Source organism: Carassius carassius, chromosome 3 (genome assembly GCF_963082965.1).
Source record: "Carassius carassius chromosome 3, fCarCar2.1, whole genome shotgun sequence".
Taxonomy (NCBI): domain Eukaryota; kingdom Metazoa; phylum Chordata; class Actinopteri; order Cypriniformes; family Cyprinidae; genus Carassius; species Carassius carassius.
This window is the reverse complement of record NC_081757.1, coordinates 42,632,498-42,659,536: the sequence shown is the minus strand read 5'-3', so window position 1 is coordinate 42,659,536 and position 27,039 is coordinate 42,632,498. Positions and strand designations below refer to the sequence as shown.

At 37.1% G+C, this 27,039-nt stretch overlaps 3 protein-coding genes across 6 annotated transcripts in view; 2 read left to right on the top strand and 1 right to left on the bottom strand.

Annotated features, from left to right (window-relative positions):
• The window catches only part of LOC132127405 (RAS guanyl-releasing protein 2-like), a 31,222-nt gene extending 12,809 nt beyond the window's left edge, over positions 1 to 18,413 (top strand). Inside the window, exons 2-17 of the mRNA XM_059539262.1 lie at positions 842 to 999; positions 1,750 to 1,852; positions 2,204 to 2,257; positions 2,340 to 2,471; positions 3,089 to 3,239; positions 3,921 to 4,094; positions 5,219 to 5,335; positions 5,402 to 5,683; positions 11,070 to 11,150; positions 11,350 to 11,472; positions 11,998 to 12,113; positions 12,192 to 12,333; positions 12,679 to 12,715; positions 14,857 to 15,006; positions 15,108 to 15,170; positions 17,590 to 18,413. Of these exons, the coding sequence (XP_059395245.1) occupies positions 933 to 999; positions 1,750 to 1,852; positions 2,204 to 2,257; positions 2,340 to 2,471; positions 3,089 to 3,239; positions 3,921 to 4,094; positions 5,219 to 5,335; positions 5,402 to 5,683; positions 11,070 to 11,150; positions 11,350 to 11,472; positions 11,998 to 12,113; positions 12,192 to 12,333; positions 12,679 to 12,715; positions 14,857 to 15,006; positions 15,108 to 15,166 (1,788 nt within the window). The 5' untranslated portion in view covers positions 842 to 932 and the 3' untranslated portion in view covers positions 15,167 to 15,170; positions 17,590 to 18,413. The remainder of the gene's footprint in view (positions 1 to 841; positions 1,000 to 1,749; positions 1,853 to 2,203; positions 2,258 to 2,339; positions 2,472 to 3,088; positions 3,240 to 3,920; positions 4,095 to 5,218; positions 5,336 to 5,401; positions 5,684 to 11,069; positions 11,151 to 11,349; positions 11,473 to 11,997; positions 12,114 to 12,191; positions 12,334 to 12,678; positions 12,716 to 14,856; positions 15,007 to 15,107; positions 15,171 to 17,589) is intronic.
• A 2,068-nt stretch (positions 18,414 to 20,481) lies between these two features.
• LOC132115358 (26S proteasome non-ATPase regulatory subunit 9-like) overlaps positions 20,482 to 27,039 on the bottom strand; it is a 110,894-nt gene continuing 104,336 nt past the window's right edge. Inside the window, exon 4 of the mRNA XM_059523812.1 lies at positions 20,482 to 20,640. Coding sequence (XP_059379795.1) covers positions 20,482 to 20,640 — 159 coding nt within the window. The remainder of the gene's footprint in view (positions 20,641 to 27,039) is intronic.
• Positions 26,150 to 27,039, top strand: part of zmp:0000001168 (signal-induced proliferation-associated 1-like protein 2) — a 53,713-nt gene continuing 52,823 nt past the window's right edge. For 2 of the 4 annotated variants that reach the window (XM_059539247.1, XM_059539223.1), the window contains exons 1-2: positions 26,151 to 26,359; positions 26,553 to 26,838. The gene's annotated coding sequence lies outside the window, so the exon portion shown is untranslated. Of the gene's footprint in view, positions 26,360 to 26,521; positions 26,839 to 27,039 lie in introns of all 4 variants that reach the window. The other 2 variants (XR_009427521.1, XM_059539239.1) reach the window with 2 other exon arrangements.

Here is a 27,039-nt window from a genome sequence, read left to right as displayed (position 1 = left end):
ATATCTATAACTCTTGCGAATTATAAAAAAATATAAGTACACTTCAACATACTTTTTTAAAACAGTGGCCTACTCCTTATACTTATGCTATGAGTATACTTAACGCAAACTGAATGTAATGTTTTTGGACACTCATTTGCATGTTAATGACAATTAAATGGATTCCGTTAGCTGAATTTTACAGTACTTTTTAATCCACTTCAGTAGGACTTAAGTACATTTTTGTAAGTACTTTCATAATTCTGTTGTCTTTAAAATATGGTTAAAGTACTGCTGAATGTGCTGAAAATCATTTGTGGTAAACTAAAATGTACTTTAATGTCATTTCTATTGAAACTTACTGTGTTCAAATGTAGGGCTTAATTGTTATTACACATTTGCAATGATCAAGTTGCAATTGCACTTTTACACAAAATTGCACTTTTTAAAAGTCTAAATAAGTTTTAAAGAGAGCACTTTTTCATTTCTTAAGTGCACTTAAGTGACCTTTTTATTTATTTAGTATTATTTTAATATTTAATATTAATATTATCTGTAAGTACAGCTTTCTAAATACATACAATTAATATTTGAAGTACAGTATAAAATACACTTTTTAAAAGTCTACTTAAGTTTGTTAAGAAACAGTCATGCACGTACAAGCTCTCTTTAAGTACACTTAAGTTGCATTTTATCTCATTAATATTATATTAACTGCATACATTTTAAAAATATATACTTAAAAATATATATACTATAAGTTTTGAAGTGCACTACAAGTGCACATTCAATACAATTATGCACACTTAATTTTCAGAAGGATGTTTAGTGTGTTCTTCTTACAGTAACAATCTCTATTGACAGACAAAAGAGAAGAGGAAGATCACTGGAGGAGAAGAGAAAGACAGAAGGCTGTTAGAAAGTGAAAATAGAGGAAGAAAAAGAGAGATTTGATGGATCCGTTGCCTATGGATTCAGGAACAGTGGACGAGTTGGTGGACTTCTGCATACAATCCTTTGGTGAGTCTATAAAGAAAGAAGTTTGGCTGGAACTTTTAGTCTGATGAATTAGAGCAGTTGAGAAGCAGAAGTTATTGCTGCAGATCTACAGAAATGGTGAGTCAGCAAACAATAAGCATGCTTTTTATGAACAATGCTTAGCTGGTAAAGCTGGTCAAGGAAGTTGACCGAGGAAGCCACCACAAAAGGCAAGGCAAGTTTATTTTTATAGCACATTTCATACAAAATCATAATTCAAAGTGCTTTACATAAAAGGAATTAAAATAATCACAAAAATAATCAAAACAAGAAATTTAACTTTTTAAATTATTTAAAAATTATTTAGATTAGAAAATTATGATTGCTCATTAGCATGCATATTACTAGCATATTATTAGTACTAATGAAGCACATATCAATGCCTTATTCTGCATGGCCATATTAACCCTAATATTTAAACATAACTACTACAAAACAACTTCCAATAAGCAGGGTTGGTGTTGGCGCAGTGGATAAGTTACATGCCTTTGGTGTGAGAGACCCGGGTTCGAATCCACTGTGAGACACCAATGTGTCCCTGAGCAAGATACTTAACACCTAGTTGCTCCAGAGGCGTGCGACCTCTGACATATATAGCAATTGTAAGTTGCTTTGGATAAAAGCGTCAGCTAAATGTAAATGTAAGCAGCAAATTAGGAGTTTGAGTGAAGATGTGTTCTCTAATCTGAAGAATTTTTCTTCATTAATGGTCTGTGGTGTTTGTATTTTCAGACAGTGAAGGCACTATTAAAGATCCCTCCTTTGTGAAAATGTTTCTGATGATGCATCCTTGGTACATATCCTCCACCGATCTGTCCAAGAAACTGCTGCTAAAGTATCCTTTATCTACAAAACCTTCCAGTTGTATTTTTCATACAATCTTACTTGACCAATATATTTGAACTAGATGGTTACAACCCACGTTAGATTGACTGTAGCTAACAGAAAAAGTGCAGTGAAACCTGATTTTCTCTTGGGGTCAACCAAACTACTAGCGTTTCCATTCTTGTTAAAGTTAATTATGTAAAGCTAAATGAAAGAATAGTTAATGGAAATCTGTGAAAACTGGACTATTCATTGTTAACTTCCATGAAGGTCATGTTTGGGTCACATGTTCTGTTGCAAGCTTTGCTGGTGTTAACATAAAGTCTAAAATTAAAACTTCACACCCTTGACAAATATACAGGTCACAGGAAGGCAGCACTGAAGACATCAAAGCCAAAATATGCCACCTCGTCAAGTAAGACATCATTTAAACTCTCCATTGTATGTCTTATCTTATCTTTTTCATTGCATTTTTTCTCCGCTCTTTCTGTATGTAGGTACTGGATATCCGAATTTCCAGTAGAGTTCGATCTGAATCCTGCTTTGGCTGACCAAATAAAAGACCTGAGAGAGAACCTGAACACTGGCGGCAATGAAACACAGAGTCAACTGATTGATGTAGAGAGTGTGTAAGTTTACAGAAACACACACCCACACACTTATTGTCATATGAAAAGGTTAAGCGGTTTACCAAAAATTTAAGATCTGTCATCTATTGGCATCTATGGTTCCACAAAGAACCTTTAACATCCATGGACCCTTTCCATTGCACAAAAGTTTCTTTATAGTGGTTCTTCAGATCATTACAATGTCCTTCACACTAAGAAAAAATGGTTCTTTTAAGAACTGTTCCTTGAAAGGTTCTTTGGAGAAACCATAATGGATCTTCTATGACATCAGTGCGAAAGCCCTCTTTTGGAACCTTTATTTTTTAAGGGTGTATAAGGAACCTTTTGTGGAATAAAAAAGATTCCATGGATGTTAAAGACTCTTCTTGAAACCATGTTTGCCAAAAATAACCTTTATTATATTTAGAAAGTAGCTCTCTAATCTTATTTACACTTCTGCATTTTCAAAATCAAAACCAACAGTTGAACAATAAGTTCAGATAAAATGAGGTTGAGTTGTTGATGATTTTTGTATTTTTTTTTATGCCATGCACAGCACTGTCAGATTTCAGCATGTTAACTGTCAAGAATAACAACAGTAGCACTATCTGAAATAGCATATCTTTCCGCCGCTGCAGGCCCTCGTATAAATGGAAACGACAGGTTACCAAAAGAGTTCCATCAATATCAAAAAGGAGAAAAATGTCTCTTTTGTTTGAGCACCTGGACCCCGGTGAGCTTGCTGAACATCTGACCTATCTGGAGTACAAATCCTTCTGCAAGATAATGGTACGTTTGTGGGTACAGGTTTTGCTATCATTGCTGGGATGAAAGTGCTATAACTGTATTCAGAAGAGATAGAAATAGACCAAATAATGTCCTAATTAAAATCTAAAAGTGCTGAAGGTGTCTGTCTTGTCTGGGTGGAGTGTTAAGCTGATGCATTTATTTTTATCTTATATTAAGAACCTGATGAGAATGAGTCTGCACATAGATATCTATACAATCCTGAATATCCAGTTGAGTGCTTGTGTTTGGATTCAACCATCTGGGTGTTGTTTGGGCATTTTTTGTATCATTTTTTACTTCAACGGAATGGTATGAAACATGGATATGATTTGAAAAGGTTAAATGGCGCTGAAAAAAAAAGTCACACTTGTTTTGTTTGCATTGGGAAGCTAATTCCATCTAATTTCTAGCGTATGGTACAGTCCCCAAACAAAATCTTACTGAAAACTAATTTTTTGAGATATCAACCTCAAATTTGGAACATAATTTGTTTCAATTTAGGGCTTTGATTATGTTGAGTAAAACATCTTTTGGAAAATATATATTTCATGTAAAAAATTCTAGAAAATTGTTCTTACAACATATTTTTGTTATCTTTGATGAAGTCATTAAGAAGTTATTTCTCAAATACTTGAGAAATCAGAAATCAGTCTGCGACCATCTGTTTAATGTGTGTTTTAGTTTCAGGATTACCACAGCTTTGTGATGCACGGTTGTACGGTAGATAACCCCATCCTGGAGAGGTTTATCACGCTCTTTAACAGCGTCTCGCAGTGGATTCAGCTGATGGTTCTGAGTAAACCCACCGCACCGCAGAGAGCTGCTGTGATCGCACACTTCTTACAGGTCGCACAGGTCAGGAGCTCTAACTTGGTCCTACTTTACATCAGGCATCTATGTATGTCTATAAAAATATATATATATATACAATTGTTTGCTACATTTGTACTTATGCTATTGCAAAAGACTTTTGCCACAGTTGAGGTGAGCTACAGGTAGATGTAGTTATAAATGTGACTATTGTGATTTTAAAGTTTAGTTTTTTTCAACTGCTTACACACATTTTCAAAACTTTGCCTCTTTTTTTTTCAAAACTTTACCAATCCAAGAATTGCACTCACAAAATGCAAAATAACGCACTGCATTTAAAATATAATCTCAACACAAAAAAGCAAACATCTTTGCCATTCCTGTTAGATTTTTGCGTGTTACATAAAGAATATTGTCTGTGTTGTGTTTTGCAAAAAGTGTTTTATGAAATTAAAAACTTAGTCAAAGGCTTAGAAATAATGTATGTAAAAATATATAACCGGAAATTGAGATTCCCAGAATTCCCTGCGCTACATTTCAAATTTGATGTTTTTTTTTTGGTTGACATAACCATGTTTCTTCTTAGTTTTTTCTTATCACTTTTGTATATTAGGGTTGTGTGTTACACCTGATGTTGTTTAATGAATGTTTATTGCATTATTTCAGTTTCATGTGTCTCACTCAACATGATGGTGTTTAGTGTCTGTGTGAATGACACTAAGATTTACGGTAAAAAAACGGCAGCTGTGGTTGCTGGTATATTACCGTAAAAAATAAGGTAGAAACATTTTAGGTTTTATGGGTTTTTTTCCTTTTTTTTATGGTACTGAAATCTGTTTTGTACCTTTTTGATATGCTGGTGATAAGAAAGTCACATTTTGAACCAAAAGTACATCACAAGTAGCTTTTAAATAATAAGAAATATTATTTGCATTTAAAGAGACATGCACGAAAACAGCCTGTTTCTGCTTCCACTCAAAATAGGCGTTTTCAAACTGATTTAATAAATGATCCGTGGGGTATTTTGAGCGGAAACTTCACAGACACATCAAGGGGACGCATCCAGAGACTAATATTACATCTGGTAAAATAAAGGGGCATAATAAGTACTCTTTGAGATTTTGTCAACTTCATCCTCTCTTTCTTTCTCACTAACTCTCGCTCTATAGAAACTACTGCTGCAGCAGAACTTCAACACGCTGATGGCGGTGGTCGGGGGTCTCAATAACAGCTCCATCTCTAGGCTGAAGGAGACACAGGCAAACATCAGCAACGAAACTAATAAGGTGCATACAACACCTTCCACCATACATATACATCAGAGCCAATACCAATCTCCATACCTCTTTCAGATCTTTAACAGTTTGCAGGACCTGCTGACGTCTTGTGGAAACTATAGTCGGTACCGGCGCCGATTCGCTGAATGCACTGGCTTCCGATTCCCAATCCTGGCTGTAAACCTGAAGGACTTGATAGCTGTTCATGTTGCTCTTTCGGACTGGACAGACCCACAGAAGACTCGCGTCAACTTGATTAAAACTCAGCAGCTCTTCAGCATCCTGCAGGAATTGGCTCTTGTGCAGAACAATCCTCCTAACATCGAGGCCAACACAGACTTGCTCAATCTACTTACAGTGAGTGCATGTGTTTTATGTATGGTGTCTTAATGTTATTAGGACAAAACTGACTTAGTGAATGGGTGTCTTTTTGTAAAAACCCATATTATTGGCTATTTGTGAAAATATGTTGATTTCCACCATAGAGTGCTGCTGTGAAAATATATGTTTGTAGGCCACCCTGTGTGTTAGCATCACTCAGACTGCCTCAATGATTTTCAGGTGCACTTTATTTTAAGGTGTCCTTTTTCCAGTGTAATTATACACAGTACTGAGTAATATTAATTGACTACATGTACTCACTATATCAGGGTTCCCACGCGTCCTGGAAAACCTGGAAATCCTGGAATATTAATGACCAATTTTCCAATCCTGGAAAACACATGGAAAATGAGAGAAAACATAGATTGTCCTGGAAAAAATCTTGTTGTCCTGGAAAATTATTATTTTAAATTTTTTTTGATCATTAAAGAATTGGCCGACAACTGGTTGAAACAATTAACGTAACAGAAAGCGCTCTGTTCAGGGATGCTGAGTTTTGACACGTGAGCTCACGCTGTTTAAGCTCCCTGTGACGTATGACGCTGTCTCGTGTTGCCGGTTTTCAGGTGCTAGAAATTAAGTGCTCGAATGTTTGCAGCAAATGTTCACTGGTATGGAAGTAATATTTAATTACATGTTAATATTATTGTAAATTAATTATTTTGATACGCATGTGCAAGGGGTCTGCACGGCGAATTACAGCATGAGTGACGGCATTTGCCTGAGGAAAGGTTATCGATTTGTTAAGTCTAACTTATTTTATTTAGAATCGTTGGAACGTCTTGCATCCCCATGACAAGTCAGACCCAAATTTCCCAAACCTGTTTTATGAGCGATATAGGAAGTGAAAATGAAATGCTGACGCGATGCACAGTGATAATTGCATGTTCATAGTGCAGCACAGATTTGTGAACATGAGGCGGAGGCCGGTAGTATATAATAGTACGTATATAAACGTATATATAAAGGCACGTTTGCTATTGTACTATTGTCTGTTTGCTCTGTTTCACCAACCTAGTAGTAGTGATGGCCGATTCGTGAACGAATCGTTCAATTTAACCGGCTCTTCTTAGTGAACCGGTTGAACCAGTTCACCAAATCGAACTGAATCGTTTGAAACGGTTCACGTCTCCAATAAGCATTAATCCACAAATTACTTAAGCTGTTAACTTTTTTAACGTGACTGACACTCCCTCTGAGTCAGAATAAACCAATATCCCGGAGTAATTCATTTACTCAAACAGTACACTGACTGAACTGCTGTGAAGAGAGAACTGAAGATGAACACCGAGCCGAGCCAGATGACGAACGAACACGCCCACTGCTGGAGCAGTTCTCGTTCTCGAGTCAAGAACCGGTTGCATCGGTTTTCGGATCACCAGTACACTGAACGAAAACCGTTTCTTTCGGACGCGTCCCACTTGAGAACCGATGAACTGATGCTACTGCGCATGCGTGTAAAGTATTTCGGAAAGTGTGATAAAAGATCTATATACATTTTTATTATTATATTTATTTATTTATTATTTTTAACATGAATGTTTCTAATCTGTATATTGTAGATTATGAATAGGCCAGAGGGGGTTTAAGGGAAGTTGGACAATAATTAAGAACTCTAAAAACTCTATGTTTAATAGGAATAAGGGATGATTTATGAAATATGTGTACTGTATTTATAGTTAATGATGACACATTCACAAATTGAGTTTGTAGTAAACAGAACACGAACACGAGTAGAGCCGCTGATTATACTGAACTGCAGCACGTGCCGGTTAGAGCGATTCTCGTTCTCGAGTCAAGAACCGGTTGCATCGGTTTTCGGATCATCAGTACACTGAACCAAAACCGTTTCTTTCGGACGTGTCCGTTTGTGATGATACTGCGCATGTGTGATTCAGCGTGAAGCCGACTGACTCACAGCGCGTCTGAACCGAACTGATTCTTTTAGTATTTGATTCTGAACTGATTCTGTGCTAATGTTATGAGCGCGGGGAAACCGAGGGCTTGAATCAAGGGCAATCTGGCGAAACGTAAGTTCATTTAATAACAAATACATCGCAATGGTTTATGTATAGTGGTTTCTGCGCTGATGACACCTAATTTATTTACTTTATATCTTCAAGACTTAAATCCTCTTATGCACATTATTGCTGTTACTGTATTTGGGTGCGTTGTTACAAAACTTAATTGTAAACTTTTCATGATTATGAGGTTTTTAACTGACTAAAGTTATGATTACTGACTTTATATATTTGAATGTTTGATAGACGTGACGCCATTACGTCATCGCCAATGACGTCATTACGTCGAGCGTAAAAGAACCGGTGAACCGGTTTTTTCAACCGGTTTATTGAATCGAACCGTCCGAAAGAACCGGTTCGCGGAAAAGAATCGAACTTCCCATCACTACCTAGTAGTTCCAAACAGACGTTTCTCTTAGCAACAAACATTACAGTGACGTTTCTTTGCCGACTGAATCTTTGAGAAACGATTCATGACTCATTCATAAAGACCGTCATTTTCTTCATTCCTAAATAAGCGTTTTGAATGAATCGTTTGATAGAGTGACTCCAATGATTCACTCATTAAGACTGTTATCTGCTGCCATCTGCTGGTGGTAATAGTTTAATTTTTAAAGCATCTTACCTTTCCTCTTTCTATTCTAAATTGTATTTAGTTAAATTTGTTGCGTTATTTATACAATTGTGATATACTGTTCGTTGATATTTTATTAAAACACTAGATTATTACTAGTGTTTTTTTTATTAAATACCCAGCTGTGTGGCACTTGAGCTCCCTTGACCCTGTGATCATGGTTGCAAACAGAGATAATGCAAGAGAAATGTTTCAAAAACTCTTGCAAGTTTTGCTCAATGCTGGTTGGTACACTGCACCACAGTGTGATGAGGTTCTTGCACAGTACAAAATGTTTTTAATACACGTCTACACACACCATAAAGCAGAATTCCCAAATTTTGCTTACACTTCCAGGCTGGACAAGTTTCGAAACCAAGCATTGAAACCATGCAGAAAGAGGCAGATGAACTGGCCGTCAGGGCAGAGAGAAAGCATAACTTCACCTTACTGACAAAATCAAATGCGTAAAAGTGTCGCAGACAAAAGTGAGGAGTTAACAGCTCTAAAACAAAGCTTGGAAAAGTTGCAAGAGAGTTTGAGCCAACTCAAACAGTAAAAAAAATGCACAAGGTTACTGTGGAGCTTAATGCAGTAAATATTTTGGACAGACATTTATTTGTTGTTTAGTCTGTTTGGGACATATGCTTTTTGCAAACTATTTTTTTACAATGCCTTTTATTTATTTGGAGACTGCAGTTGGGGGAAGAGGGAAGGGGAAGCTTAACAAGAAGGGCCTAGGCAGTCGTTATAATGTGTTCACTAAAATAAAGTGTAGAGTTTACCTTCAGAAGCTGTGTGTGTGTGTGTGTGTGTGTGTGTGTGTGTGTGTGTGTGTGTGTGTGTGTGTGTGTGTGTGTGACCAAATGGTCCCCACAAGGATAGTATAACCTGAGATCATCTACATTGTGGGGACCAGCCAGCAGTCCAATGAATAAATAAACATACTAAATGTTTTTTTGAAAATGTAAAAATGTCAAAAGTTTTCTGTGATTGTGTAGGGGGATAGAATATACAGTTTATACAGTATAAAAACCATTATGTCTAAGAAGATTCTCTAGCAGGATAGTGAACCAGACGTGTGTGTGTGTGTGTGTGTGTGTGTGTGTGTGTGTATTTGGAGCATTTCTGATTTTATAGTTGGGTTATAGCCATAAATTGTATGCTTTTTTTAAGAGAGGAGAGAGGAATATATTACTTTAGGCTGTGAATATGTGATCCTTATATTTTATTCCCATCATCATGAAATTTGAAATGTCCTGGAAAATGATCTCTGAAAAAGAGTAGGAACCCTGTATATGGTTAGGTTTAGGTTTAGGGTTCGGCATAGGATTATTTGCATGTAATTATGATTAAGTTATTGTTGTTACAATATCATATAAATGTAACATGTGTAACAAGGACACCTTAAAATAAAGTGTTACCAGATATTTCCATTGGCTTTTGTATTATTGCAGTAAATAAGTTCTGCAACCAACAAAGGTTTATGATTCTGACATGTTTTAAGGCCAAAATAAAATATGCAGATGTTAAAAGCTAACCATAGGCTTCAAACAAACCACACCATGCTCATGTGACTTTGTCACCATCGATACGCTTCTGACAGCTTATTTTAAATACATTTTCTTAATAGTTTGCAAAAGTGTGATTATAGACACAATGAGGCTGCGAAAGCGACTAGTGAAACATCCTCAACAATCTACAGTCCAGTTTAGCCACTTGTTTTCTTTTAAGCAAGTAAAAGCTGAAAAAATAAAAAATAAAATCACAAGGTGGTAACTAGTGTATTTTATGTTGTAGAGTAAAACTTGAAAATAGTTTGATCTTGTGTTAAAACACAGATCTTCTTACATTTAACCAAAAATGGCAAAATAGAAAAAACCCTTACATTCAGGATGATGGAACTGGAAAATGATAACTCGTTTCTTATTTTTTGCATATAAATGTATGTATTAATTGGAAGATGTGTGGAAGACTGGACTTCAACTTGCATATTCCATATTCCTCAATCTTTTCCTGTCCACACACAACATGGAAAACAAGTTTTGAAAAGTCGTTATTAGGAATGTGTTTTTTTTGTTTGCTATTGTAAAGCCACAAATAGATGCATTTCATAGTTGCCATAGAAAAAAAAAATTCAGAATGTGAACAATACATAGAATCTTCTAAATAATTATAGCAATTGCTGCACTGGGTTAACACACCATCAGAATTCAGGTCTGATCGAAAGCTGACCGTTTCAGAAACTACAGGGTTTTTTCATTTACGATGAGTCTCTAAACTTTGCTTTCACTGCCCATTTGACTAAAGAAATAGAACTGTGACCTTTTTTAGAATTGCGTAATATAAACTCACAGCTAAGTTCCAAATGCAGAATTTTGAGACGTAAACTCACAATTCTGAGAAGTTACATTGTGACATAACTCACAGAAGTTTTTAAAACAGAATTGAAAAAAGAAAAGTCAGAACTGTAAGCCAAAAATTCACTATTCACTTTTTTTTTTTTTTTTTATCTGTCTGTGTGTGTGGGGGGGGGGGGGGGGGTAGGCTCCATAGTCCATATTCCAAAATAATGTAAATAGATAATAAATAAAAATATAGTATAAACACATAGACACAAAGAAATTCAGAGTATACAGTATATAGGATATAAAGCTAATAATTATACTAATGCATGTATTCTTCCTAAAAAGTATTCATTTGCAATTTATTGAATCTGTATGTGTAGGTGTCACTGGACCAGTATCACACAGAAGAAGAGATTTATCAGCTCTCATTACAGAGGGAACCCAGAGCTGCAAAACCAGCAGTCAGTTTCCAGACAGTTCATTTTTGTAGATTTTTAATACATATATATATATATATATATATATATATATATATATATATCAGAAATGTAGATGTTTGGTTATAAAGAAATGTAGAATTTACAGTAACATATAAACTCACATGATTTGATTTAAATGTGTGTGAAATAATGTGACTTTATTTTTTGATGGGTGGATCAGAACTCATCCTCTTCCTCCAGTCCAGCTCCTCAACAGCTCTCAATGATTGACGAGTGGGCAGCGTCAGTCAAGCCTAAAGCTAACCCTGCTATCATCAGCAATCATATCGAGAAGATGGTGGATGTAAGAGAAAAACGAACATTATTTTCATTTGAATTTGTCAAACCCATTACATCACCTTTGATTTGAGCCTATACTAAACCCCTGCTCGTCTTATTTACTGCTGCAAGCTCAGTCAGACTCTCCTCCTTCTTGATTATCCGTGCTGTTCTAGTTATTTGCTTGACAAAGAAATGTGTGATGGAAATTTCTTTTGTGCACATTTACACAGGACATGTTCTTGTATTCTTTCTATGATATTTAGGCCGTAGCATTGTGTCTCGCTGTTTTTTCAGCATCTCACGACCTGAGCACTGCTTTTTCAAGATGCTCACGTTCTTTATCTTTAAAAAACATGTCTTGAGACTCCAGGGGTCTATTTTTGAGCCAAGCCAAATCTAGTTTTTAGTTGCCGATGTAGGATTTGTCAGTAATGGGTCTTAGTGCAGGCAGGGTCAAATGTATGTATTTGTTTACACTGTTTATAATTTAATTACCAGCATGTGAGATGTATTTTTGGAGATACATTTTCATGTTTTCTTTTCACAGTCTGTGTACAAGAATTTCGACACAAACGGCGACGGCTTGATCTCACGTGAAGAGTTTGAGTGTATCAGGAATAACTTCCCTTATCTCAGCAAGTTTGGAGAACTCGATAAAAACCAGTAAGTGCATTGATGCCAGTTTTTGAGTGTATCTGTTTTACTCTCTCATGTCATGTTCTGTCTCTCCCCATTCATCAGGGATGGACAGATCAGCAGAGAGGAGATGATAGATTACTTCATGAAGGCCAGTTCTTTGCTCAACTGCAAGATGGGCTTCATACACACCTTTATTGAGACCACATATGTGAAACCCACCTTCTGCGAACACTGCACAGGCTTTGTAAGTCTCATAGCAACACTTTTTTTTATGCATCTTGGGTTTTCTCAGATGGACAGTTTTAGAAATTAGCCTGAACACACTGGCTTTGATCTGCTGGTTTATTTAAGCATGGTGCGGTGTGCAGCTGTGTATTATTTGTTGTACCCCTTCCATTGAGTGTGTGTGTGTGTGTGTGTGTGTGGCCTCTGATGTTGTGTTTGTGATGTTTGTTCTCTCCCTTTCATCTATTGTTTACCTGCTGTGATTCTCTTGATCTTAGTCCCTCCCTCTTCTCATTTCCAGATCCTTTCTGCATCTGTCTTTTTTCCTCAAAAATAACTTCTTTCCTTTTCTTTTCTTTTTAAGATATGGGGCTTTTATAAACAAGGATATAAATGCAAAGGTAAGAGAGAGCTGTATGCGTGCGTGTTTGGTATGTAATATATTATATACAGAAATCATAAAATCTTTGCATATCATATTAAACCATAACATTTTAGTAATGAGTTCCAGAAGCTGTGAATACCTGTATTGTGAAGGTGGACAGTATCAATATTGCATTGTCCTGCTGTGTAACTTTCTTCAAGATTTCATTTTGTGCAATATTTTCTTACAATTTCCTCTGCAACAGAAGTCGCAGTGGCCTCTGAGGTTAAATGCAGAATTGATGCAGAAGCTGGAGCTTTCGAGATTTATTTTATTTATACCCGTATGCACGGGGGCTGACTCGGGTATGCAGAATCCACTAGCCAAAATTCATTGGGGTTTTTTCTTAAAGTCAGAGCTCTCAAATGAATCCTCTAATGTCATCGGCTGGGCTAGTGGCTAACCCTAACATGAATTTGAATGGCTGCTGTCTCAGCAGGTTCATGGTGGTATTTCGAGGAGACCTGTACATGCTGTTTGTCTGAGTAAAAAGAGAAACATGGTCAAGATAGCTGGTGTTGACATTTAAGTGAGAGAGAAATGAGTAAAGTGGGAAAATAAAGGATCTGGAAGAAATGAGAAAAACCTTTTGCATCTTTTGAGTGTTTAGAGCTTGTTGACGTGTCACTCGAGGATGTAAAAAAGCTTTCTTTTTCTTAACTGCAATTAAATTTGATGCATTATAGTTTAAATGTATATTAAATGCAATCAATATAAATAATATTAATATCATTATATTTTATATGAAATGTAATTTGAAGAATTACAGTGCTTTTTGACCCACTTAAGTAGGATTCTTTATACTGTATGTTATTTACTAATTACTTCTATTGATTTTACAATATGGTTGAAGTACTGCTGAAATATAAAATATACTTTTATGTCATTTCTTTTCAAACTTGTATATCATGTGTTTAAATATATTTGTAAAACACATTTGCTATGAAATTGCAATTAATTACACTTGAAATATTCTAACTTTAAATGTAGTACTGTATATATATAAAACAGAACACCACAGTTAAAATAATAATCAAGTGCTTTAAGTATGCTCGTAAACACGTTCAAATAAACATAACACGGATTATTAAAACATAATCATTTAAAGGTCCCCTTCTTCGTGATCCCATGTTTTAAACTTTAGTTAGTGTGTAATGTTGTTGTTAGAGTATAAATGATATCTGTACAATTCTAAAGCTCAAAGTTCAATGCCAAGCGAGATATTTAACAGAATTCGCCGACATCGAACGACTCGTTTGGACTACATCCCTCTACTTCCTGCAGTAATGATGTCACTAAAACAGTTTTTTGACTAACCTCCGCACACATGAATACACAAAAAGGGGGCGTGGTCTTGTTGCGCTCCGACGGAGAAGAGGAAGAGCTGCGTTTGTGTTTGTCGCCATGTCGTCGAAACGCTGTTATTTTCATCTCAGAGTCCAGTCACCTTTGTGGGCAACTCTGTTTAGCTTTTTTAACTAGATGTTAGGGCTGTGCAAAAAAAACGAATGCAATTTTCATGCGCATCTCGTCAGTAAAAACGCTCCTGTGATTATAAGTACATCTCCAGCACATGCTCCTGTCCACTCGCTTCTCAAAACTGCCCCAAAACTAGTCCAATCATGTTTCCAGGAGGGCAGCGTGCGCTCAGCTGCTGTCGAATCACAACACAGGAACCGCTGGCCCAATCAGAACTCGTTACGTATTTCTGAAGGAGGGACTATAGAACAAGGAAGACATCAGCCCGTTTTTATGACAGTGAAAACAGCAGTATACAGATAGGTGAATTGTGTGAAAAATACTGTGTTTTTTTACACGCGAAACATGAACACGTTACATTGCACACTGTAAACGCAATCAAAGCTTCAAAAAAGCGTGAAAAACGGGACCTTTAAATGTGTACTTAAGTGTGAAACATATTGAAATCTGTCTCTTAAGTAAGCAGCCTTTTATTTCATTATGTTTTCAGTTATCTTAAAATATACATTGAAGATCTAAACTTTGAAGTCCACTTCTTCTTTTTCACAAGAGCTTGCTTATTTTCACTTTTGTCCACCACCCTAAATACTAACCCTGCCTCTCTCTCTCTCTCTCTCTCTCTTTCTCTCTCTCTCTCAGTCTGTGGTGTGAACTGTCATAAAGCATGTTATGGACGCCTGACGGTCGAATGCCGTAAAAGAACGAAGAGCGTCAGTCATGAGACTCCACCGTCACTGCAGTCCAGATCCTACAGCTTCCCTCTGCCCAGCAATGCCCCGTCTAACTCAGGTACATTCTCACACACACACGTCTCATAACTGCAGAACCTAGATGAGCTGTGTTTACCAGCCTCTCTCTGCCTATTTCTGCTTGTTCTTGGGTCTCTTCAGTCATCTCAGAAGAGGATGTTGAGGCGGCTGAGCAGGGCGTATTTGACTGCCACCTCTAAACTGGTAAACCAACATTCTGCATCACTACATAAATACATTTCTCAGAAGAACAAAAATTAAGTTAGAACATTATACATTATATTTTATTGTTCACTCAATATTATTAACTGCGCTAGTAAAAAAGTAATATTTAAAAAACATTTATTTCATGCTAAGTATGGTTAAAATCTGTGAACATATTTGCTAACTCGAGACTTACTGATATAAAAATGATGAAAACAATAAACTTTATTTGGCTTACAACTTGTGCACAATGCACATTTCTTAATATTAACGGTGCAATAGGAGATCTTGGAAAATGCTAACATTAGCCTGATAGCACTGAAAGTGAACGTCCCACGCTCGTTCGCGCAGTGTGATTGAGCAAAGACGCGATCTGAGAGAATCGCAGATGAGTCGCCGATGCCCCTGAGATATTTGGCATGCTAAATATCTGGACCTGTTAGCATTCAAAATTATGCTGTGTGAAAAGTGTTCTGACTAAAAACTACATCGGCGATGACCGACAGCCAATGAGAGAGCAAGATACAGATCAGCGGGGAGTTCGGGGAGGAGTTATAGACCACAATATCAGCAAGCATGGCTGATGAGTTAGCGTACACATAAACATTACAATTATATCAAACAGAAACAAAGCACAAACATTTGCTTGACCATCCGCTACAGCAGCACATTGAAAAGTTATGTATTAAACTCCAACTCCCATTGCAGAACACATCATTCTTGTTCCTCGCGTCTCCCCAACTATTTCGTCCTCCATATTCTTCTTTTCTTTTTCTTGTTTTCGCTGCAAATCAGCGCACAGGCAATTTGTATTGCAAGCTTCTTGCGGGCTACCATTTTTAATAATAATCCCAGTCTAAAGCCGCTTGTCCACCAGCGTTGGATCAATTTTCGTTCCGACACGACGCCTGTGACGTTTTCGCTGCTTGGGGGCGGAATTTGTGGGCTGGACATTGTACGGACGTCATTTGTGAAGTTTTGGAGGGAAAAATACTTTTTTATCATTTATTTATCATTTTGCAATGGATCGACGACGAAGACTCGCTATCAGGAACCGGGTGGTCAGCATTGCGGTGTTGTACCTGCGTTGGAAGAGGGGGAGACGGCAGTTCTGGGTCCATCCCATCCTGCTTGGCATTTCTATATATGTCCAGGCTGGAATCATATATAACCGGAAAGTTACAGAGCACAATAATTAATTTTTCCTCCATTTTCGCGCCTGGAACTTTAAATATGAAACCATAGCAACGGCCATACACAAATTCTCGCCGCCGAGTTTCCATTGGCTGCTGCCCCGCGTTTTGACGCTCTCATTTGCATAAAGTATCCACCGAGATACTTTTTTGATGCGCTGCTGTTGACCAAATCGACGCGACGCGACCCATCATGCTTTGCGGGGCGTTTTTTGCTGCCTGACGTAGTTCCATAGGAAATGAATGGGCTTTGACGTCGCGTCAGAAATCGAGACGCTGGTGGACAAGCGGCTTAACGTGAGAACTTCGCATGTGTGATATCGCATTGTTTCTTTGAGACGTAATGACGTATTCTGTCTGCGTGAACATGGTGCACAGAGGTATGCAGATACATACGTTGTCAGGCAGGTAGGAAATCTATTTAAAATGCTCGGACCGAACGTTTTGATTGGACGTACAATTCTTGGTCCTACGCCTTCCACAGAATATATAAATACAGATAAAGAAATTTAAACCACTTAACTTAATGATTGCTGTCGGGAGACTTTCAAGCCATCACTGTCTTTAAATGCGAAATATTTAAAGTGTACTTGCAATAGTTCCACTTTAGCACAATCTAAATATACTAAGGGTGTACTCACACTAGCCAGTTTGAACCGTGCCCGAGTGCGTTTGACCACCAAAGCGCGGTTCGTTTGACTAGTGTGAGTGCTCCGTACCGTGCCCGTGCGCGGCTCGATTGGCCGGCCCTGGCCCGCTTGGAAGAGGTGGGCCAGAGCACGGCTCAGTTGGACTCGGGCGCGATTCGCATGCAGTGTGAGCGCTAACCGTGCTGGAGCACGGAACAGGACGCGTGGCGTCACGGTTTTGCGATGCTCCAAAAGCTCAGCTGGTACCTTGCAAACCTCCTCATACAAGCAGCACGATTACGTGAAAATTTTCGCGCCACTAAGGCGACACACGGTTCATGGCAACCGTGCCTAGTGTGAGTACACCCTAAGCTTATCTTTAATTGTACTCCGGTAATATTCCTCCACACTTGAAGTGCATTAAGCACAAAATGAGTTGTTCCAGTTTAGCAGACTTTAAGTATACCAGTTTAGTATACTAACAGTACAGTTGCAGGGCATTTTATGAAGTGCATAAATTTGAAAATGTATTTATAATATACTTAGCATGAAACAAATGTATTTCAAATGCATTTAAGTATATTTATTTTTCCCTAGGGTGTACAGATTTTTGGCGACTTCATGAACGGTCTTGTGTTGAGCACAACAATGTTGAAGGAAACGAGATGTGGAGTTGGGCTGAACTGTGGGATGGGACATGGACATGCTGCTGTCTGCTGGACTCAAGCTGCAACTGATCAACTGCCTCTTCCCTGCTCAAGTCTGAATGTACTACCAAACGTATCGCAAAAATCTCAAGCATATTTGTAGGGTTTATCATTATGGTGTACTTTCACTGTAGTAATAAGATCTTTTTGTGAATGCAACTGAACTGGAGCTTAATGTCACCAAAGCAGTTTCAGTGTAAACTCATGCTGGTGGCATAGAACAGGTGTGTTTGCATCTGAAATATTATGCAATCATCTGTAATGTTGTTTAACCTTTGAATTTATTGAATCAATCAAAATGGGGAGAAAAACAAAATCCCAAACTTTTTTTTGTTTTTACCAAATGAATGTATCTTGAAAGAGTTAACTGCAATAAAAGAAGTAGTTGATATTTTAGCTATAACTGATGTATCTGTGTTGAATGCTGTGAAAAAAAAGATCTATATTTAAAAAGAAAGATTATTAGAATTATATAGAATTAAAAGGCCCTCCTTTCACACCACAAATATTATGTGTGAACAAGATTTTGAAATGAAACAATGAATTTCTGTAAAGCTGTTCACACCATGACCAAACATTCGCCTGTCAAAGTTTGTTTGTTCTTGGTTTTTTTTCCATCTGGTGAACGAGTACGTTGGAAAATGAGATATCAGCTTTTGGTCACATGTCCAGAAGCTTTTCCAGCCACATATCTGAGCATTTAACACTAACTGATGATGAGTTAGACACTCATGATGGCTCCATCAATTCCAATAGAACATTTTATTTTAAACTTATTGAAATAAAAACATGAATGGGGAAATGGCATGACCTTGGCTTTTTGTTGAAGAATTCATTCTAATTTTAACGATCATAAGTAGTTCTTATGGCCCTGTGTTCAAACGACGTTAAACATCCCTTTAAAATAAATCTGGCTCTGTTGTTGTGAGATGCAAAAAACATCTGTTTCACAACACTAGGCTCATGTTTCCAATCTGAGAATATCCCTGTTCTTTCTCTTTTTTAATGCACTGTATGTTGTAGCATTAACTGTTAAGATGTGATTTACAAAATTCTTCCATTGATCTGAGAAACTGTTGATATTAGTCTGGGAAGTCTGACTCTTATGTTAGTTGGGCATGTAACAGGTTTTGTATGCATATTAACTCATATGTTGTTTTCATATATCCATGCTGTTTGTTGAATGTTTTGTTTTATATGTACAGTGTTTTGTCATTAATTAAAAGGGAAAGGAAGATGTGTTTTTTAGAGTGAGAATGGATTTTACATTGAAGTTAATCTGTGGTGTTGCACACTGAAAAATGTTTGTTCCGTATTACAAAAGATTAGTTTTTTTTTCTTGGTGATAATTGAATATATTCTTAATATATTCAATATTGAATATGTTATATTCTTCTCATGCAACCAACTTTTTAATATGCAGGTCTGTAGGATTGTTTTCAATTACAATAAATATTGATATATATATCCTTTCTTTCACACAAGAAAGTGAAAGTGATATATATATAAAAAAAAAATCTATATGAGAGACTATGAGCATGATTTATTCGATTCAGTTTAGACTGCTGTTTTGGGATTAAAAAATAGATGCATTTCTACTGCAATCAGAATCTAGCTTCAAATAATGGACAGCCTTCGTAGGCCATATAGTTGCACTACTACGATTTACTTAGGTTGTAGCGCCCCCTAGTGTTAGAAATGGATGAAAGTGCCCATATTATGGATTTTTGAACATTACCTTTCATGCAATGTAAAAGCAAACTCTAAGTGAATGAAATCATCCTGCAAAGTTTAAAATCTGAAAGTGCACCCTGTATCAAGTTATTGTTCCTCAAATGAAAGAGTCGACTCTGAATCAGTGAAACCAATATAAACCATTAACTTCAACAAATAAATACAACATTGGATGACATTATGGATACAAAAATGAAATAGGAAGACAAAGAAAAAATTATAGAAATAAGAATAAATATGAGATAAAACAGAAATACAGAGAAAGTAAATCAAAATTACGTAACATTCAGCATATCTTTATACGATTTCAGAAATTTGACACCTTTTTAAGTATTAATATTTTCCAGTGTCATAATTAAGTAGCCTAGCTCAAGTCACCAAGAAAATGATATAGTTTTGGGACTGTTGGGGAAAAAAACGTACTTTTATGAATATATCCCAATAAAATAAAAACATTTCCTATATATGCTATTTTATGTTTACAATGAGAAAAATAACAAAATATAGCACACATATTTAAATAAATGTCTACATTGGATTTTGAAGAAAATAATTTTGACACCTCAGACCAAAATTCCTTAACAAGGGAGCATTTGAAAAAAAAAATATGATCAATAGACTCAGTAAGCCCTACTGAAATTACAGAAATTGCAATTCAAATGAGGATTAACAAATCTGGATGTAATCTCTAGTGGGGTAGGCTATATATTATGTAAGAAACCCGTTTTTTTTTTTTAGAGCTGAAGTAGGTAACTTTTGTAAAAATGTATTTGTGAAACCTGTCATTATGTCCTGACAGTAGAATATGAGACAGATAATCTGTGAAAAAATCAAGCTCCTCTGGCTCCTCCAAGTGTTCCTATTGCCATTTGCAGAAATTCATCCGCTCCCGGTAAGAAACAACCAATCAGAGCTGCGGTCCATAACTTTTTTGTGTTCAAGATTTACAAATTGTATATAATAAGCGAGTACACCATGAATCCATTTTCCAACCCGTGTTTTTAGCCTGTCCTGAATCACTAGGGTACATCTATAATAAGTGACTATTTTAGATTGCTTCGGGGGTACCGCGGCGGAGTAACCCGGTACCTTTGAGATTCTTCATAGACATAAACAGAGAGAAGTAGCTCCGGCTACAATGTTCTTCCGCAAGCCGCAAGCAGTTCTGTTTATTAACCACTAGAGCGTCAAAAGTTACGGACTGCAGCTTTAAACGAATCCAAAACATTAGCATATTGTCCGCCCACTTGTTGATCTTTTCGGGTTGGGCAGAATGATAATGCAAATGTATTCTTTGCTACTAGGGTGCCGCTTTTGGAGCAGTAAATACAGTTGTACACAAAGCAACACTGCGCTCACAAACGCTGCTTTATCAGGCATTACAAGCAAGATGAAATGAAAATGAAATCGATCAATCTCACCAATCACCGCAGATCAGCGCCACGCAAAGGTGGGGTTTGTAATTTTTTTTTATTGTTGAGTAAATAAGGTAAAAAAATAAATAAAATAAATGCACATTATAAGACAATGAAAGTTTTTTTTTCACCTTGCATGCATGTCAACCTGTTGTTGGGAACTTCCAAAAAAAGAAGAAAAAAAAAAAAATATATATATATATATATATGAAGCTTTCACCATAACAGGGTCACTTTAAATTTGACTGGTGTCCACAAAGTATATTGAATAAATCTGTTATAGGCCTATATGCCACTCACGTTCGTCACACTTACCAGATGCCAGATTTACAAATAAATTTGTCAGCTTTCTAAAAAAACATGAACGTTAGTGAATAGTGACAAAAAGACTAGAAATACAAATGGTTCACTCTTATACTTATGAATGGGAGAAATTGCGCATGCGCAATGTGGCGGAATAGTCCCGCTTTCTAAATGTAAGAACGCTGATTGGTAACGTCACTGTAGCGGCCGTTAGAACTTAGCATGAAAAATAAGCTTTTTTTCTTTTTTGATCTTTTTTGAGATTTCAGGATTCCCCAATTCATTTAGATAGGACTTGGTTTTGTATTAGCTGTCCGAAGTCGTTGTGAATATAACTTTATTTGCAGAGTGAACAGCCTTTTCCTTGAAAGGGACTTTGATGGTGATCTATAAAAAATGTGGCTGTCTAATTAAAGAGTTAAAGGAGGCCTATTAATCCCTGTTTCACTGCATGGTGGAATACTTGCCTTTTCTTGTTGCGATTAGTGTCGATGGTTTTGATCATGTCATCTACATTCAGCTTTTCAAGCGTCTCCACTACAAACTTTCAAAAGTGTCAGGAAACATAGGCTACTCATTCACCATTAGGCCAATAAGCTGTTACATAGCTAGTTATGTTTTCTTATTAGAATATTTTAGCATAAGATAGTGACCCGCATGAAAAAAAATACTACAGTAATTTATAGAAAATGGCCCACTATATGCACCTTTTTCCTCAACGTGGAAGTAAGCCTATGGGTGAGACTTCCGTTTCATTAGCCGCTATAGGTAAATAACGAGGAGAATAACGACGTGCACGAAACGGTAAAACTGTTTGCACTACAAACCAGTGTGTTCTTAATTAAGATTAACAGATTAAAATAATATGATATGACTGTCCTAATCTGTAAGTCACTTTGGATAAAAGCGTCTGCTAAATGAATAAATGTAAATGTAATGATAGGACAAATCAATTATCAATATCAAGCAGAAAAACGAACTGTTTTGTACAGCTAAAAATAGCTGGATGCAAATGAGACCGGAAGCTAGACCCATAGAATTTACAAATGGCGGCGCCCATTTTAATGTCAGGAAAAAGGTGGATAGTGTTTTTAAACCATACTAAAATACTTGAATTAATTTGTTGTGGTAATTCTATAGTTGCTGTGGTAACATAACAAATGTACTGTAGTAGTACAAACAAATGACTTTACCCAATACTGCCCTACACAATTTTTCTTCAACTTTAGGGTATATTATATAGTAGTATACTGTAGTAAAAACTATTTTTAGCATTCAATAACAAAGTTATAATATATACAGTACAATACACTTTACTATACTATATATCAAAAACTCTGTAGTATTTAATATAAATTATGTCTGCACATCCATGATGTGAATCTCCCGTTCCAGCACATCCCAAAGATGCTCTGTTGGATTGAGATCTGGTGACTGCGGAGGCCATTTGAGTAAAGTGAACTCATTGTCATGTTCAAGAAACCAGTCTGAGATGATTTGAGCTTTGTGACATGTTGCATTATCCTGCTGGAAGTAGCCATCAGAGGATGGGTACATGGTTGTCATAAAGGTAGGGACATGGTCAACAACAATACTCAGGTATTTAAACGACGCTCAGTTATTCCCCACACCATTACACCAGCACCAGCCTGAACCGTTGAGACAAGACAGGATGGATCCATGCTTTCATGTTCTTTACACCAAATTCTGACCCTACCATCTGAATGTTGCAGCAGAAGAGACTCGAGACTCATCAGACCAGGCGACATTTTTCCATTTTTCCAACCTGTGTGAATTGTATCTTCTGTTTCCTGTTCTCATCTGACAGGAGCAGCACCTGGTGTGGTCTTCTGCTGCTGTAGCTCATCTGCTTCAGGGTTAAACGTGTTGTGTGTTCAGAGATGGTATTCTGCATACATCGGTTGTAACGAGTGGTTATTTGAGTTACTGTTGCCTTTCTATCATCTTAACCAGTCTGCCCATTCTCCTCTGACCTCTGACATCAACAAGGCATTTTCATCCACACAACTGCTGCTCACTGGATATTTTCTCTTTTTCTGACCAACCCTAGAGATGGTTGTGTGTGAAAATCCCAGCAGTTTTTGAAATACTCAGACCAGCCCATCTGGCACCAACAACCATTCCACGTTCAAAGTCATTTAAATCCCATTTCTTCCCCATTCTGATGCTCGGTTTGAGCTTTTACAAGTCTGCCTCAACAGGATAGGCTATATGTACAGATTATGTTGTTGTTGTGTTTAAAGGGGTCAGATGATGCTTTTTTAAAGATCAGTATATTGTGTATTTGGTGTAAAAGAATGTGTTGACATGCTTTAATATTCAAAAAACATAATTTTTCAAATACTGTAAATTATTGTAGGTCCTCTATGCCCCGCCTCTCTCAAATGCATTGTTTCCTACAGAGTCCCTCCTTCTGACAAGCACAGTCAGCTCTGATTGGCCAACTGACCCAGTGCATTGTGATTGGCCGATCACTGTAAGCACTCGTCGGAAATGTTCTATAATCCCGAGCTTCATCTTTCAAAATAAATCTAATTTAACAGTTAATGTGTGACAGTTAATAATGTCTTTAGTTTTACCATCAGTTCAAGCCCGAAAGAGGAACAGAGTCATGTGTCAGACACAGTGATGAAGCTCGTATGTGTTTGCAGTACACAAGCCATGGACGGTTGAGACAGCTGACTCCACTGTGTGACCCTCTCTCATGGAGCAAAGTACGCTTAAAAGTTTGTTTACATATTGTTTTTCTTTTATTCTCATTATTATTATTAATATTTTATTTTTGATGTCTTAATGATATTGTCTCAGTTAGTCTATACAGAACACATAGCCATGTTTTTTCTTTTTTAAATGAAAAGACAAGAAAAGGGAAAGTGCTAGTATTAGTTGGTTAAGTGCTGTCGAAAAAGATGAGTCTTTAGATGTTTCTTGAAAATGAGTAAAATGAGCTGACCAGAGCCTTTTGGAAGAAAAAACAGCCATGCAACATCAAAGAAACACCATACTTCGCCGAGAGGATGAGGTACTTTTTTGCATGACTGTCCTTCTGTTTACAATAAATCAACCTCTTGTAGTTTTTATTTTTTATAGTGTATAACAAACCTCACCAGGGCCACTACTAAGTGTCTGTTCTGGAAACTGTGTTTATAAAATGTATTAATAATACTGTAAAAAATGATACAGAAGGTTAAATTGGGGATTTGATTTATTCATGAGAATAGAGCAGAATGAAAATGGAAGCAAATGAAGAAAAACAAAGAGCTGCCTTTTTATAAATACTTAAAAATGACTAAATCTGCAGTTACCATGCATTAGGGACACTGGTATCTTGCAATCATGCACTTGTAATCTGCAAAATTGCAACAGTACCAACAATGTCCACTAGATGACCATATAATCATTGAAAAACCTGGGTAAATATACAGATATCAGTCCCCTGTTTTTATTTGGTTTATTATTTTTGTTTATTATCTCTGTGGCCTGAAGCCACATCCACAGCAAAGGTTAAACAAATCACGAAAGAAACCTTGTGAGAAACCAGTATCACCTATCTGTGAAACCATCTTACCCTTGTGAAGTATAAAAATTAACGTGACTTTCACTATAAAACTGCCTGAAGTGGATTTTAGAGAAAAGCCTATACAATTCCCCTAATTACAACTTAACTGGTTCCAGAAATGTTATTTTAGAATTATTTATATACTATTATAGTAAATGATACAGAAAATGATTTTGATGTGTTAGTTTTAGTTAACACAAACAACACAGCTCCAGAAGAGCTCTGCTCATGGTCCCTTCATCTGCAAGGTTTCAGTTAGAAATGCATTCTGATTTAATATACATAACTTATAAAAAGAAATATATATATATATATATATATATATATATATATATATATATATATATATATATATATATATATATATATAAATAGAATCAACTCATACTTTCCTGTCTTACAGTAATATTGCCATTTGGGAGTCAAACAAAAAGGCTTTGTCTGTGTGTGTGTGTGTGTGTGTGTGTGTGTGTGTGTGTGTGTGTGTGTGTGTGTGTCTGTGTGTGTGTGTGTGTCTGTGTGTGTGTGCTCTTGTTTTTGTGACATATCAGGACAACACTCTGTATAATGACATGGGTATGACACACGTATTACAAGGAGAGGGTGACTTATGAGGAAATTTTTCAAAATGCTTATAAATCATACAGAATGAGTTTTTTTGAGAAAGTAAAAATGCACAAAGTTTCCTGTGAGGGTTAGGGTTAGGTGTAGGGTTGGTGTAGGGCCATAGAATATACAGTTTGTACAGTATATAAACCATTACGCCTATGGGATGAACCCACTTTTCACAAAAACAAACTTGTGTGTGTGTGTGTGTGTGTGTGTGTGTGTGTGTGAAGGACATCGACCAACCCCCCAAATCACTCCTCCCCTGCATCCGTGGTGTTGGGTTAGTATCAGGGAGGGTCACCCCATTCTGCTGCCAGATGGTCAAGCCGTAGGAGAGACCTCTATCTGTAATACTGAATCTAGAAGAGAGCCGCTCCCAATCCTAGTCGTAATATCACATCCTGAATGACTGTGTATGTGTGTGCTGACATGAGTCAGGAGTGTTTGTGCTTATGCACACACACATAATGTACATGCATCCACACACACATTCTCAATCGTGGAAGCACAAAAATGCTGAGAATTGAAAAAAAAACGTAAAAATGAAAGGAACTGAAGGTTCCATTTAGAATCTTTAACATCCATGGAATATTTCCATTCCTGGTGAAAAATGATCATCCATATATTAATCTAGAAACAGGATTACTGTAGCTACAGTGAGGAGGAGGCTGAGGAGCCAGAGGGCAAGAGAGATCCAAGCAAGTGGGTGAAGGAGAGAAAAGACAGAAAGACAGGAGGGGTGGAGAGCAGAAGTGTATGCGGGGCGGAGGAAGGGGCTGGCTTTAGTTTAAAGTGAATGGGTATTAAAGACGGCATGCTAGAGGGGCAGAAAAAGACAGAGAGCAGCTCAACCTGTCCCTGTAAGAACAGCACAATGTGAGATTCTTACAGCAAGATGTCAACGGTGGATTGCATTTCTGTATTGGGTGAAGCAAAAAGCGTGCAGAGAGATCACAACAATGCTGGCATGAGGAGAAGAGACGAAGGTGTCTATGTGGAGCTGAGATGAAATCTGGACGGTGAGATGAATGGTTTTTTGACCCAAGCTTGCCTATACCACCCACTTTGCTGTACACCATAAAAATTATTTTTCGAAGATTACTGGAATACAATTTCAGTTTATAATTCAGTGCCAACTGTGAAACTGAGCAGTGTGTAAATTAAAATAGTTTCTACTCAAGGCACAAGCACATTCTGTGATTACATGTGCAGTTTGTGGAGGACACAAGTAATGGAGAGGCAGAGAAGAGGATGTGTCAACACAGTAAAGGGAAACACATTGTGAAGCAGAGGAAGTGATGTCTGAGGTTGAAACCATGCTCTGTTAGCTTCACACGTCTGCACGTCATCGCTGGCTTGTACACACACACACACACACACACACACACACACACATACCGAGCCCCGCAGACCTTTGCTGAGGATGTGCACTAGATGAAGACAGACAGAGGACATGGAGAGGAAGGATATGAGTGAAGAAAAAAAACATTTAAAAAGGGTAAGGATTTCTTTCACGTTTTATGGAATGTGTGTAGATTCATGATCACGAGGATGGTGAAGTTTGCACAGATGAAGTTATTTCCGCTAGCGCTGCTGCTTCTGCTGCTGGTGTTGAAGGTGGAGAGGAAAATCAAGATGCACTGTAGAGCCTCCATCAATCTCTCTCTCTCTCTCGTTTAGGATGGGGGAAGGGTTGCTC